This window comes from Osmerus eperlanus, chromosome 20, assembly GCF_963692335.1.
Source record: "Osmerus eperlanus chromosome 20, fOsmEpe2.1, whole genome shotgun sequence".
In the NCBI taxonomy this organism is placed as follows: Eukaryota; Metazoa; Chordata; class Actinopteri; order Osmeriformes; family Osmeridae; genus Osmerus; species Osmerus eperlanus.
Genome location: NC_085037.1, coordinates 10,690,732 through 10,705,236, shown reverse-complemented (window position 1 = coordinate 10,705,236; position 14,505 = coordinate 10,690,732). Strand labels below are relative to the sequence as shown.

Sequence of the window (14,505 nt, the reverse complement as noted above, 5' to 3'; positions counted from 1 at the left end):
CATCTCTTTAACTCTCCATCTTCTTTTCTTTTAACCCTCCTCCCTTCTCTCCTCTCTTTCAGCATCTTTGTTCTCCATGTTTATCTTTCCTTCTGTTGATTCCTGACTCTGAAGGAACTCCGAGGGGAGTGTTTCAAACAACCTGCACACGCACACACACACACACCACCCAATGTTCTCTTTTTGGACTACGGCTCCAACTAGGGACCCCTAGCTGCCACTCAAAAAATGATGGACAGGTCATCCATAACACACACACACAGTTATCCTCTGTATGTTAAACAATCCTGTCAGTTGAGGATGTCATGACCATATGAGTTGCACAGCTATTTTTATTTGTTCTTAATGAGATGAGATTTCTCGCTGCCATAGCAACGGTCTCTATGGATACTCGCTTAGATATCCAGTTTAAATTATCTTATTATGGGCTGTGCCTCCCACAGTGTATAATAGCCTAATTACAATAACAATACCACAATACCACACTTCCTGAATGTGACCAAACCCTTTTCATTTCCAACACCACACAAAAAAACACCACAACACAAAAATGGTTTAGAACCTAGATTCTTCACCAGTACTCAACTAATAAAGAATGACAATAGTTACAACACAGCTCAATTCAGACCCTCAGAAAACACCACGAGTAACACAGAGGGGGAAACGAGTTGTCAACAACAGGTGCTCTGATAATTAGATATGAAGAGACAAACACACACTGACTGACACACACACACACACACAACTTAACTCATCTGGGCAGTAATAGAGGTTGAGTGATGGCTGCTATCGATCAGTTCAGAGGAAGCCAGCAGTGATCTGGAGGTTATCAGATCTGAGAGCTCAGATCATTACAGCAGCTCTGTGATTGGGGTCACACAGGTGATAAGACCGACCATCTCATTTCCTGCCAAAGATCAAAACAACCAATCAATATGTGCCAGAACAACTCTGCAGAGCTGGAAGTAGAGACACAGAGTAAGTGTGGAGCAGACACGGTCGTGCACAATCACACACGCACACACACACACGCATACACACACACACATGCACACACGCACACACATATACACATGCATTCTTAAAACCATATATGGACCAGAACATTCTTCTGGTGTTTGCGGTTACGGTAAGAGAGGGACATGTTCTCCATCTCAACAATTCAATGCTCTCCTGTGCACTCTAAGGCAGCTGCACACTTTACATCACTCACTCACAGACACTCACAGTTACACACATAGTCACACTCACAGTTACACACAGTCACAGTCTCACACACACACACAGTCACACGCACAGTCACACAGACAGGTGTTGCAATGTTGTGGTACAGGCCAAGTGTGTCTGCTCTTTTCTCGCAGTAACATCTCAGTCTGATGACTCATAGAGAGGATGGAGAGGTAAAGAGAGGGAAGGGGGGGGGGTAACAGAAGGAGGATGAAGAGAGATATGGAGGGCGAAGAGAGCTGGGTAACAGAGAATGTGGGGAGAGGATTTACAAGGGAGACAGATGGGGAGAGAGAGAGGGGGGGAGAGAGAGAGAGCAGGGGGAGAGAGAGAGGGGGAGAGAGAGAGGGGGAGAGAGAGAGGGGGAGAGAGAGAGAGAGGGGGAGAGAGAGAGCAGGGGGAGAGTGAGAGAGGGGGAGAGAGAGAGAGAGGGGGAGAGAGAGAGAGCAGGGGGAGAGTGAGAGAGGGGGAGAGAGAGAGAGAGGGGGAGAGAGAGAGAGCAGGGGGAGAGAGAGAGAGAGAGAGGGGGAGAGAGAGAGAGGGGGAGAGAGAGCAGGGGGGAGAGAGAGAGAGCAGGGGGAGAGAGAGAGGGGGGGAGAGAGAGAGAGAAGGGGAGAGAGAGCGAGAGCAGGGGGAGAGAGAGAGAGCAGGGGGGGAAGGAACAGTGGGACGGTGAACGAGGGTCCGAGAATAGCTTCAGTGGAGGGTTAAGCAAATCGCATCATCAACACCGTTAGAGAGAAAGAAGAGACTGTTTTGACCTCTGCTGCCTGTGTGTGTGGATTGCTGGCCCTGGTCCTACTGTAGCAGGTGGCACTGCTGACGTCAGTCTTCCCAGCAAGACATACTCTACACTCTCTCTCTCTCAGATCTCCCGTATCAATCTCACTGATGACAGAGAGGCACTTATCATATCTCAGGGCTTAACCCACTCTGACACTGCAGGCTACACTGCTATCCCTAGTTCTGATTACGAAGGAAGACCACAGTTGTGTTGAACAAATTGCAAGAAATCAATGTTTGTTTGAAAAACTTCCACAAGCCCCCCTTCTCTCACCCACACAGGTTGACTAGAACAGTCAGCTTCCTGTTGCACCACACGCACACACACACACACACATACACACACACACGCACACACACGAATAGAAGGTCTTAGAACTGTGGTAATCTGTGAGTGTGCGGTGTGTGAGTCATTTGCAGCATACTGGGTAATTAAGGAGGCCCACCTGTCACAGCCCGCTGTTTGCCGCCTTTATTTCCTCCTCAACAATTAAAAAGTAACACCTCTGGTGGCGCGTTTGGTGTTGTTAGAATGAAAGACTTGTGATGTTTCAGACGCTAACGGAAAAAAAAACGTGTTCGACATCTTGCGCATCGATTGTCTTTGACAGAACATGATATGAAGGCAAGCACTCAGGAGGAGGGAGAGAGACAAAACCAATGACAGGGGAAAAAGAGAGGGAGAGAATAAGACAGACAGAGAGAGACAAGTCTGCTAGTTTGTTCCAGCTGTCAGGGAAGGGGGGGTGTTAATCTGGTTAAATCTGTGAAATTTCTCTCCCGCATCATCAGAAAGAGACCGAAAAAAGAGACATCATTTACAGCCAAAAAAAAAGACTTCAGACAGAGGAAGGAAAACTGGGAGGCAGGATAAAAGAACAGGTGATGACATAAGGACATTAAACGAGGTGTAGCAGTCTTCTCTTTCCAGACGTATTAGTCTCCTGACACTGAATAAATATCAGAGGATGAGATCTGTCTGAACAATCACCCGCAGGGAGATATGATTGGATGAGATCGTGACCCTTCAAAACATGATTTGCATATAATTTAAATGGGACCACCCCAGAGCTTGAAAGGTTAAGGAGGTGTCTGATTGGTGTAATGGAATAACTCCCTTCACTGATTGGATGAAGGGGTAAACTAACTCAGGAATGAAACTCTGATAACGGTGTGACTGCCACCTCCTGGCTGCTTTTTGTAAGTACACACACACACACCACACCACACCACACCACACCACACCAGTTAGTGGTTCTACGTATGAAAGAGGTTTTTTATTATGAAAAGGTAAAACCCCGAACCCACAGAAGGGTTTGATGTTGCATTTATGATGTCATTGATTTTGCTGCATTATGCATAACGGAAGCATCTCACAGTCCTGGGCCTCTGCCCTGCATGTTTTAGACGTTTCCCTCTTTCAACACACCTGATTCAAATGAATGGGTCATTATCAAGCTCAGCAGCAGCCTGATAATGACCCATTCATTTGAATCAGGTGTGTTGAAGCAGGTACAAATCCCAAACATGCAGGGCAGGGGGGGCATACGACCAGGACTGAGAAGCACTGTAATGGAGATTGTTGTTACACTGTAGTTAAAATACTATTATTTTGTGCCTGGTAGCTGAGATGTGGTTACTTTGTGATGTGGGGCTACTGAATACAGACCATTTCTTTGACACTGACCACTGAAATACTGTTGGAAGTATACACTTCTGATAGCTCATCTTCTCCTGTTCTCTCTCTATATACACAACATCACGGTGGATCACTGACTGCTACATCAACAAAATGTCAAATGTGAATTCTGAATAGACCAAAAAAAAAGACTACCAATACCTGGCTAACATACAGAGGTGTTTTAATCACATTAGAACCAAAGAAACACAAAGAGCACACAGTGTTTGGTTAACCACATACAGAGTCATTTATATTCATATATAATATAACCTGGTCTCCCACATCTACAGCCATGTACAGCCTCTGATTGTAAAACAGAAATATACCAACATTCCCTGGTTGAGAGAGAGACAGAGAGAGGGAGGTTGTCCCTCTCAGCGGGCTTCGTCTACATTAGAAAACCTAGCGAGCGTTTCTATTGGGTTACACATCAGTGATGCATCAGTATTCGTTACAAAAATAGGATATAGGAGATATAGTAGTGGGTGGCGCTTGGGGGAATTTAAACGATGATATGGACATGCTCTCCCTCTCGTGACCCCCCCCCCCCCCCCCCCCCCCCGCTGCCCCCACATTCCCAAGTGCCACAGCGGAAAGGGGAAACGTCTCCAGGCCACGGTGCAACTCCTCTAGTGTTCTACAGCCATCCAGCACAAACGAGGAGTCACATTAGAACACACGCACAAGCTTGAATTTAAATAAAGAATTAGCTAAATTATTCGAAAACTGTATGCAAAAACAGGGTTAGCTCACGAGGACGAGCGGGAAGGACAGACAAAAACTAAACAAAAAACGGGAAGAGGACTGGTTTAAAAAAATGATTTCTTTTTTTAAAACAAGTGCAGAGTGAGTAAGGGGATAAACCGAGACAGAGAGGTTAGGAGAACCAAGGTTTGAGCACAGGAGGGAGGAGGAGGAGTGTTAAGAAGAAGTGCAGTGCTGCCCAGGGGCAGTTCCTCCCCTCCCACAGTTTGGTTGCCATCAGCAGGATAGTGGGAGAAGGAGAGAAGAGAGGGACGCAGGGGGGAGAAGAGGCGCGAGGGATGAGAGAGGGATGCAGGGGGGGGGAGGGGGAGAGGAGGAGGAGGAGAAGAAGGGATGGAGTTGACAGTTATTGCTGGGGGTAGCACGTCTGCTCCAGCGGGAGCTGGAGGGGGTAGAGGTGAGACGGGGCTTATTGCTGGGGGTAGTAGGGCTGCTGTTGGGGAGGTTGCTGGGGGTAGGTGTAGGGGTGCTGCTGGTTGGGGGCAGGCGCAGGGTAGCCCGCCTGTCCTGGTGCAGCCTGGTAGGGCATGTAGGGTATGTTGTACTGGTTGTAGCCAGCGAAAGGGTTATAGCCCATACCCATTTGGTAGTACCTGCACACACAGAGAAGAAAAGAGAGAAGATGACTATTAGAGAGCAAATATGGAACCAACCGATGTAGCGTTCCCTGACCCCGAGGTGATTAGCAGGGCTGGACTGGAGCTGGTTGCCCTCCTGGGTAGCACTCACCCTGGGTAGCCTTGGTAGGTGGGGTAGGGCGGTCCCTGGGCCTGGGAGGGCGGGGCCATGGGCGGGGCCATGGGCGGGGGGTTACCAGGAACGGCAACGTTGGGCGGGGGGTTGCCGGGTGCAGCAGCCTGGGGTGTAAAAGAGGGGGGAGGGGGTCTGGCTGGGGGCTGGGGCTTGACTTCAGGTTGCTGCTGGGCCTTAGTAGAAAGGTAGAGAGAGAGGGATACAGACAGACAGCAAGAGACAGCAAATAGAGTTTAAGCATAAATGACAGACTCAACACAACAGCAACTTCCTGGTTTACATTTCTTAGTCAAGCTGTGATTGGCTACTCACGAAGACGGTCCTGGGCGCAGCGGTGGGGCCGGAGGGAGCAGGGGCGGGGTTACTCTGGTAGGCGGGGACGTTGAAAGAAGGGGCGCTTGGCTCCTTGGCAATGTTCTGCTGCAGCTCCCTGGGTTACCACGACAACCATATTATCAGTCACTATGATAAAGGTAATGCTTTGCAACATCCAACTCATTCAAAATACAATGTCCTCAAATCAGTTTGGCTGAGTTTCAGCCACTGAGATCCAAGCAGACACGGTTGTAGTCAGAACCCAGACGTACTTGAGAAGCTCGTCACGTTCTGTTTTGCGAGCGAAGACGATGTCACTGCACTTGTTTTGGAACTTGAGAAGGATCTCCGTCAGGTCATTATAGAACTGCAGAGGGAGGGAGAGAGAGACAGAGAGCGAGAGAGGGAAAGAAGGAAATCAAAAAGAGAGGAAGAGAAGCATAGTTAGACTATTCAGCTGAGCTTCTTGGCAATACCCTGGTAACCCTTTCCGCGGTTCCCCGGGAAACGGTTACCTTGGTTCCCTCACGCAGGTTGTTGCTGATCTCCACGTAGCTGTCGTGGGCAGAGGCCAGCTTCTTCAACACCTCCTCGCGGTCGTTAGCCTCGGAGTTGGACTGTTTCAGACTGCTGAACTCCTGGTGGGACGTCTGTGAGAGAGAGAGGGAGAGAGAGAGAGAGAGAGAGAGAGAGAGAGAGAGAGAGAGAGAGAGAGAGAGAGAGAGAGAGAGAGAGAGAAAGAGAGAGAGGAAGTTAAGAGAGTCAGAAAAAAAAGAGGCAGGTGTGGTCTGTTCCTGTTCCCTCTCTCTCTGCCCCGCTCACCCACCTGCACACATCCCAGCAGCTCCTCCTGGCTCCGTAGGCTGCCCTGCACCCTCTGGTTGTAGGCTCCGTATGATTGGTCGAGCTGGCTGAGTGACAGCTGCTCCTCGTTGAGGGCCCCGTCCTGTGCCAGCGCCGACAGGAAGCAGGAGGTCATGTCAAAGGTCACCGCCTTGATCTCGGCCTCCAGTCCCTCCCTCTCCTTCTTGACCTCATCCAGCTGGGCGAGCTGAGACCTCAGCACATTCACCACCTAGGAAACACACACACACACCTTATAAATATAGCCAGGTTTAATACACACACACGCTAATCTTGTCATCTGAACACCTACTCAGTTGATCCACACTCGTACTAACACACACCTCGCTGCCCTGCAGGGTCTTGGCAGGGTTGGCGGAGGGGATGGCGGCAGTAAGCTCAGCCTCAGGTTTACACAGCAGAGCGATCATCTCGCAGTGTGTGTTGTAGCGCTCCCTCACCACCTGGTCGGCCTGCACAGCCTTGTCCAACACACTGCGGAAGTTCCCCCCCTCTGGAGGGACGAGGGGGAGAAGTAGAGGGAAGGAGGGAAAGATCGAGAGGGAGAGACCGAGAGGGAGAGAGAGATTTCCGTTTGTGTCAAAATATACGTGTTCAAGGTTTGTCAGTACAGTGGCGTGAGTCACAGGCTTTATGTAACTGCTTACAGAGTTTGTGTGCATGCATGTGTGCATGCGTGTGTAAGCGTGCATGAGTGTGTGTGTGTGCGTGCCTGTGTGTGTGTGTGCGTACCTGCTCTGAGGGGCTTGTAGAGATCTCCAGAGGGAGTTCTGTTCCAACGTTGGTTGAACTTGGTCCTCAGCTCGCTATCTGTGGTCTCCTCATTGTCCAGCATCTTCAGAGACTAATAGACCAACACACACACATTTACCACCGAACACACCACAAACACTTCTACTCCAGATGCAGCGGTGTGTGTCTGTGTGGGAGTGTGTGTGTGGGAGTGCGTACCTCATCCAGTATTTCCCGGTTGCGTGTCAGTAGTTCAGGCAGATCTCTGATCAGCTGCTCTATGCTCTGCAGCCCGCCCTGCTGCACGATGGCGCGAGCCTTCTCCAGGATGGATTGTGGGACAGAATCCCCCGACAGGTCCTCCAGAGCCGCCGGCAGGTTCAGAGATGCCAGCACACTGATGACCAACACGGGATCAACACGGTTACCTTTCACACGCACACGGAAATGTTTGGAGGGAAAGGTTTTACCTAGTGTACACACACACACGTACCCATTGCAGAGGTTGGTGGCCTCTCTCATGGTGCCCACCAGTCTGTTGACAGTCTCAGCCTTCCTCTGGCTATAGATACTCATAGACTGCTGCACCGCCATGGGAACCATCTTCTCAAACAGGTCTGAAAACACAGACACATATCTGCATTCACTAGTGCTTCAAAACTTGCAAGAAAGCTTTACAACTTTTGAGACATTTGTAGGTGTCACCCAGTGTCAGGCATTGACTGTTTATCCGTACCCTAGCGGTCCTCTAGTGAACAAGCTGTGTGTGTGTGTGTGTGGTTCCTCACCGGTGAACTTCTGGCTGAGCGGGGGGGCGATGGCGGTGGACTTGACCAGCGCAGCCTTGCCGATGTGCTCCAGGTCTTTGACTTCGGGGACGCGGTCGTGGTAGATGAAGTCGTTGTCCTTCTTGGCGGCGGTCAGGGCTCGGTTGATCTTGTCACTCAGGTCCTTGACGCTCACGTACTCGTCGTAGCGCGAGGCCACCGTCTTCACCAGCTCGGTTGCGTGCTGCCGGACAGACGATGGGCGGAGGAACGAGGAGGGAGAAGAAGAAAACATGGAGGATTACAGGGTCATGAAGGAAGAGTAAGCGATCAAGCAAGAGATTTCTAGTTTTTTTTCCTCGAAAGGGACAAATAGGAAACTAACGGACATTTTACCGTGCCACATATCATAAGTACTTCACCAAAATATGGGTACCAACAGGTGGGATAAGATTCATAGGTAGTCAAACGTGTTTGTGTTTTTGCATTTTTTTTTTTTTCTGTAGTTAGCTCAAGGTGAGTAGTTTGGTGTAATTCAGCAGCTTCTGGTTAGCGGGCTGTGACGTCATGGTGTGATGTCATGCTGTGATGTCATGCTGTGTACCTGCAGACGTGCAATCTCCTCTCCGAAGCGCTTCTTCTGCTTGGCCAGGATGCTCTGGTGCAGCTGGGCGTTGGCCTGCATGATGCAGTGCTTGGCAGCCAGCACCGGCAGTACCTCCTGAAAATAAAAATACTGACCAGGGAGAGGCAACCACAGAGCAACACACACACACACACACACGCACCGCATGGGCAAACCACGGAACAGCACAGACACAGACACACCGGCGATATCGAACCACGAACACGGCACCCACGTCACAAAAGCCAGTCACAAACAGGCACAAGCGGTCGGGAACAGGCGCGCGCACACACACACACACCATCATCACGAGGGATGCAGAGAGGAGGAGGAGGATAACAGGAGAGAAAACAGAACAGGCCATGAGTGATTAACCTTCCAGCAACATTCGCTCAACCTTCATGCAACGTTTCTCCTGGAGTTGGGCTGATGATCTCAGTACTCTTCCGTGGCTCTCTCTCTCCTCCTCCGCTCTTACTTAACCACTGTTGGCCAGCCTCCCAGCTGAAACCATGGGGGGTGAATTCTGTCTGGGAGCAAGGGTCAACATCCTCCCCAGAGGTGTGACAGTACGTGGGCTGCAGGTCACACCTAGTCCTTATTCAGACAGGTGTGTGGAGGTAACTGGGCATGAAGAGATCTCCCTCTCTAGCAGCCTCTGACGCATCACAGTTTTCTATGGAGACAGACTAGAGGCAGCAGTTCTGTCTGCCTGTGACAGGATGGCTAAATCAGGCTTCTGTTTCTCATAGGGCCAGGCCCCCTTCACCCACGCATCTGCATATTAATGAGCCCCATGTTTATTCATGGCGGCCGCAAGACTGTGTGCAAGTCCCAGGTTTTCGTGCTGATTAGTGTGTGTGTGTTTATACTTGGGCGTTAGGGGGAAAAAACTAGAAAACTTTTTTGATTGAGTTCATGTGTTCTCCACTCAACAGACGATGCATGGACCAAGTGTCCTCCACACGAGAGTGACACACACACACACACCAAAACAATTAGGGATGCTTAGTGTCTTGACCCATCCAGGACTTTGCTCTGAGCGAAACACCGTTTCTATCCCTGGACCTTCACCGTTTGGTGTATGTGGCTGTATGTCTGCTCAGTTACCAGTCATGCACTACAACAGGTCAGCAAGATTTCATACAAACAGTTTGTGACAGTTATTGAGCTGTGAGAGAACAGTCTGAAGTTAAAAGGGGGTGGAGATCCAGTCAGAGAACTACCCAAGCAGTTAAAACCCAAACATGCTGAAGAGTACCCAGAAATGGACCGTTCAGGACAGAGTGCACACACATCTTCCACATCCACAAATGCACAGAAATATACACACACAGTGAAACACTCAATCCCACACACACACACACACACACACACACACACACACACACACACACACACACACACACACACACACACACACACACACACACACACACACACACAAAACCTCCCAATTCTGTGTCATACACTAATGGATTACCCTGCTGATGTCAGGGATGTGCCTGCAGGGTTATACTGAGTGACTGCCGACTGGCCACATACCTTAGGGAGATTCTCTTTGTACTGGCACTGCTTGAAGGCATCTCCATAGAAATCTGCCGCCTGATTGGCCAGTTTAGCAATAATGGCGTCCTTCATTTTATCTGCACAGTAGAGTCATCAAGGTTACATTTCAAACTAGAACACTCAAAGTTACAGGGTTGTATTCCTCAAATGTTTTCTTATTTTGATGTCAATCTGGCTTTCCTGGAAAGGTGTTTATACAAGGGCCTCATCTGGTGCAACATAAGCAGTGAGAAAGGAGGGAGAGTGTGTGAGTGTGTGTGAGGGTGTGTACCTGACGTGGCTTTCAGGAAGAAGACCTCCTGAGCCTGGGCTAGCATGATGAGGCTCAGGGTTCCTACAGTCTCAGGGGAGATGTCCATGGTGGGCTCCCTGTTCAGGGCCGACAGCACTGTGTCCTTGATGTGGCCAAACGCTCCACTGGCCAGCTTGACGCGGAGAAGTTGGGGTGGATAGAAAGATAGAAAGAAATGGAAAGAGAGAGAAAATGGGAGAGATTAAAAAGGTTTGCAGTATCTGATTAGCACCTTATTTGCTCAAAATACTTCCTGGTAGTATTGATTTCTCAAAGTAGTACCTGGTAGTATTTTGCAGCAGCTTTCAATCCTTCGTCGCTGTCCAGGTTCTGTTCTGAAGCAATCTGACTAGCCAGCGCAGCTCCATTAAACAATACACACGTCTTCTCATAGCCAAGACTGGCCAAAGCTAGAACACACACACACACACATTGTGGAAGAAAAGTTCAGTCTCCAACAATGTTGTGACATCAGTGGAGTTCATGCTCATTGGTCAGTCAGCCGAGTGGAGAGAGAGAGCAACATCAGACAAGTAGGATTCAAGAATAATACATCTCCAAGACACTAGTCTGCTGCTAACTCATTTTTCACAGTAAAGACAGGGATAATCAACTGGTATACAGAAAAGGTGGATTAATACAAAAGGCAGTCCTTGTATATGATGTAATTTATGGTCCTGACAACACACATCCACTTTAAAACTAGTGAGACACACACACAGCAACCGTCAGTCCAGTTCCTTCCAGAGAAAGGGCATGAGACTGATATACCTTCTTAATGAAGCCCTAGTACACCACGTGTATGCATACGCTGAGTGGAGGGAACACACGGTTCAATGACTCATCATCCTACTCATCACTTTGTCAGGCATGTGTGACAGCGCGTGCATCAAGAGAAGCAAATCTTACCCAACTTAACTGACCCTCCGAACAGTGATCCTTTATCAAAGGCATCTTTCCATGTGAAGGTTAAACAAAGCTGCAAACCAAGAGAAATACATATTTTATCATCATGACACACTCTTAACATGCTCAACACACACACACGTACGCACACACACTCTACCTGGTTTTCAGAGAAGGGGAACTTGGGCTCCACGGCACACAGCTGGTCATAGTACCTGAGAAGGAGGGAAGAAGTTCGACCAATCATGGCTCTGTGGCATGTGATTCACCTCCCTGTGTGTGTCATCGCTGTGGTAATGCAATCTTAAGGGGAATGGTGCAGAGTCACACACACACGACAGTTCCTTCTGTGGCTTCAATCTGGAACATTCTATTTTGGGTCAGTGACCACTCACACAGAGTACTAGGAATCCCTTATTTACAGTTTCCTCTAATCCAGCCCTCCTCCTTGTGAGTCCCAGTCTTGCGGGAATATAGGCCTCGTAGAGGGAGCCCTCTGATCGGGATTAACAACTACGTGATATCAGACAGCGAGAGAGAGGAAAGCCGAAACTTTCCAGAACAAAACAGCGGTTGCCAAGGTGACACAATGGCCGTCTGTCTGGGGTTGTGAAAGGCATTGGGTGAATGGGGAATGTTGCCATAGCAACCTGGCACATGGCTGACCTAGGAAAGAGCCAAGGAGGTACAATGTTAACATTCAGCACCCCACTCAAAGTAGCAGAGTGGTGCTAGTAGGCTATGTAACGATTTAGCCAGAGAATGCTAACATGCTGGCATTCACCAGCCCACTCCCTACAGCAGTTTTATCTTGGGGCTATGCTACTAACACGCTGCAATGAAACTAAGTAGAAGTTAAACAATCATACAATGAGTAGGCCTAGCTGCCTATTCACAATGCTCAGCAAGCAAACACCAGTCTGTTATGTATTAGGCTGAAAGCCTGAGCAAAGTCTACCTGTTATTCACGTCACCACTACCTGGATGAACTGAACAGGTATGTAATTGATGAGGGCATGATGCACCCAGGAGGCCTGGTGGTCATAGACTCTAGTGAATCTGCAGACACATCTTTAGAAATATTATTCAAGTTTTGTTTTTTCATGGACTGCTAATATATCGTTGTTACGTGGTAATTGATTGGAATCAATACCACGATCATAAAGGAGTGTCAGCTAATTTCTAATTTTAATAGCTAGCAAGTTCTCAAGGACTGACCCCTGTTTTACACAGCCCCCCAAAGTTCCAACATGGGTTAAATTGAGCAACACAGCTAGGCAAAATTTGTTAAACAAATCGCATCCCTATTTCCTCCATGATCCACTATGCAAAACATTCTGACAACATCCTGGCTAATCTGAGTTTTGTTTGACCCCCAAATCAGCTAAAATCACAAACATCTGTTCAATGGCCTTCAATTCTTTGAAAACACTTACAAATGACAAGTAGAGGTTTCGATTCTAATCATTTTCAATATTTAACTCAAAATGTTACTAAAACTACAAAGTCCAAAAGATTTCGCCAATATAATACATTTTAAATTGTGTTTGTATCACACGATGACTTGAGCTAGGATGAAAATGTCATGACATCACCAGCTCGGTCAGTCCGCTGGATATGTAGCTAAATTGGCAGCGAGTAAACAAAGGAGGTTGACATGGGCCTAAAGTATATTCCTCACTGCAACTAATACACATTGACAATTCAAAAACAGTACCACGTAAAGCTGGTATAAATAATGTTTAAAACTAGACATATACACGAAACGTAAAACATAGCTAGCGAGCAAACTAGCTAGTTGTAGGTAGCTAGAATATCTAGTCATACAAACCAGGGTGCGGCTAGATGTATTTCCGCACAGATTAAAAGTATGTCATGCTAGCGTTAGCAACCAACGAGTTCGCTACACAGTTCCCATTGCGTCGAAGTTGGGAAGATGTCTCACCTCAGGAGGATCTCCAGCGAGCTCTCGTGTTTGTCAAGCGGCCTCCCCAGAGCACTCTTGCGGAGCTTGTTCAACTCCTCTACAGACCGAAGATATTCAGCCTGATCCTCACCAGCTGGGTATGTAGCCGTGACAAATTTTGAAAGTGGTTTAACAAGATCGACTTCAGATGACTTTTTCAACGGGACCGAAATAAAAGTCGCCATTTCAGCCCGCAATAAACGACAACAGATCGGAGAAGAGGGAAACTCGCTTTCAATCGGACAAAAACAACTGCAATTTCACTTCCTGTATTCTGCTGTGAAACGTCAGATGACGTTGGCTCACAGGTGCGCAGGAGCAGAACAGATGACAGCAACATGTCTGAATTTCAATGTGAATACATACACAACAGAATACTTCATTTTATCGCTTGTTTCATGGTGGGGCTAACACAATTATTGGTGTGGCTGTAGTAATAAAGTTTCTAAAGGTTTGAAAAAAGTTTTGAAAGTAACGTTTTACCTTTCCTTTTAAAATTCTTTTTTTCGAAACTAATTGTTGGTGTAAATAAAAAGTTTAGATTTTTTTTTTTTATGTTGAATTTCTTTTTTCAAAAAGGTTTCGAAAGGTTCTTGTTATATATAATGATCACAGTAAAATACATCACCAACATCACTGCATTGCTTTATAAATGGCCAGACTGTAATATACAGGGGGGGACCACTTTCCTCAGGCATCCAGGGAAATCTGTTCCCCCTGTGTTCTCACTGTAAAAGACTGGTGAATAGATGAAACTTGTTATACATCATGATTACAGTAACATACATCACCAGCATCACTGTATTGCTTTATAAATGGCCAGACTTATATATATACAAGGGGGAACCACTTTCCTCAGGAATCGTACCATTTTAAAGCGACAGGTATGTATTTATTTTTTACATTTCGTTTTGGAGTTTTAAATCAATTATTAATTTGTATTAGAATGTTAAATTGGAATAGTTACTAATATCTAATGAACAAGTACTTGTTTTTAATAATGAGTTCATAAAACTGAAATACAATACAGACTAGTAACTGAATACTAGTTTCTTTCAAATTAATGCATCAATGCATTTATAAGAATTTGAGGAAAATATATTTTAAAAGGATTAACATTGAACGCTACGTTAAGCATTACTGTAGTAGGCCACTTGTTCTATCAACCGTGAATGACTTGCATGTTTAGGATATTATTGGTCACTCAGTTAAGTTGAAAAGGTCTGGCCCGATCATGGTCACTCCTTTACATTTATTAAA

General features: G+C 47.3%; 1 protein-coding gene across 4 annotated transcripts; it reads right to left on the bottom strand.

Moving 5' to 3' along the window:
- Positions 1 to 3,855: 3,855 nt before the first annotated feature.
- Positions 3,856 to 13,537, bottom strand: pdcd6ip (programmed cell death 6 interacting protein). 4 transcript variants are annotated; one of them, XM_062486776.1, is made up of 18 exons: positions 13,225 to 13,537; positions 11,440 to 11,494; positions 11,283 to 11,352; positions 10,656 to 10,783; positions 10,353 to 10,506; positions 10,058 to 10,158; positions 8,492 to 8,623; positions 7,909 to 8,131; positions 7,614 to 7,737; positions 7,340 to 7,517; positions 7,121 to 7,232; positions 6,712 to 6,881; positions 6,351 to 6,599; positions 6,040 to 6,174; positions 5,797 to 5,891; positions 5,522 to 5,639; positions 5,186 to 5,382; positions 3,856 to 5,049 (listed from the first exon to the last, which is right to left on the bottom strand). In XM_062486776.1, the coding sequence occupies exons 1-18, from the start codon at positions 13,428 to 13,430 to the stop codon at positions 4,866 to 4,868; spliced, it is 2,631 nt and encodes an 876-aa protein (XP_062342760.1). In that variant the 5' UTR covers positions 13,431 to 13,537; the 3' UTR covers positions 3,856 to 4,865. The 4 variants fall into 4 exon arrangements, with proteins under 4 accessions (XP_062342760.1, XP_062342761.1, XP_062342762.1 ...); XM_062486777.1 differs by having other exon boundaries at positions 5,186 to 5,376; XM_062486778.1 differs by having other exon boundaries at positions 5,186 to 5,373.
- Positions 13,538 to 14,505: the final 968 nt, after the last annotated feature.

Coding starts and splice junctions, on each gene's coding strand:
- pdcd6ip (XM_062486776.1), bottom strand. CDS start 13,430: ATGGCGACTTTTATTTCGGTCCCGTTGAAAAAGTCATCTGAAGTCGAT. Junction 8,624..10,057: donor ACAAAGAGAATCTCCCTAAG/GTATGTGGCCAG, acceptor CTCCCTGGTCAG/TATTTTTATTTTCAGGAGGT. Junction 7,738..7,908: donor GCTCAGCCAGAAGTTCACCG/GTGAGGAACCAC, acceptor CTGTGTTTTCAG/ACCTGTTTGAGAAGATGGTT.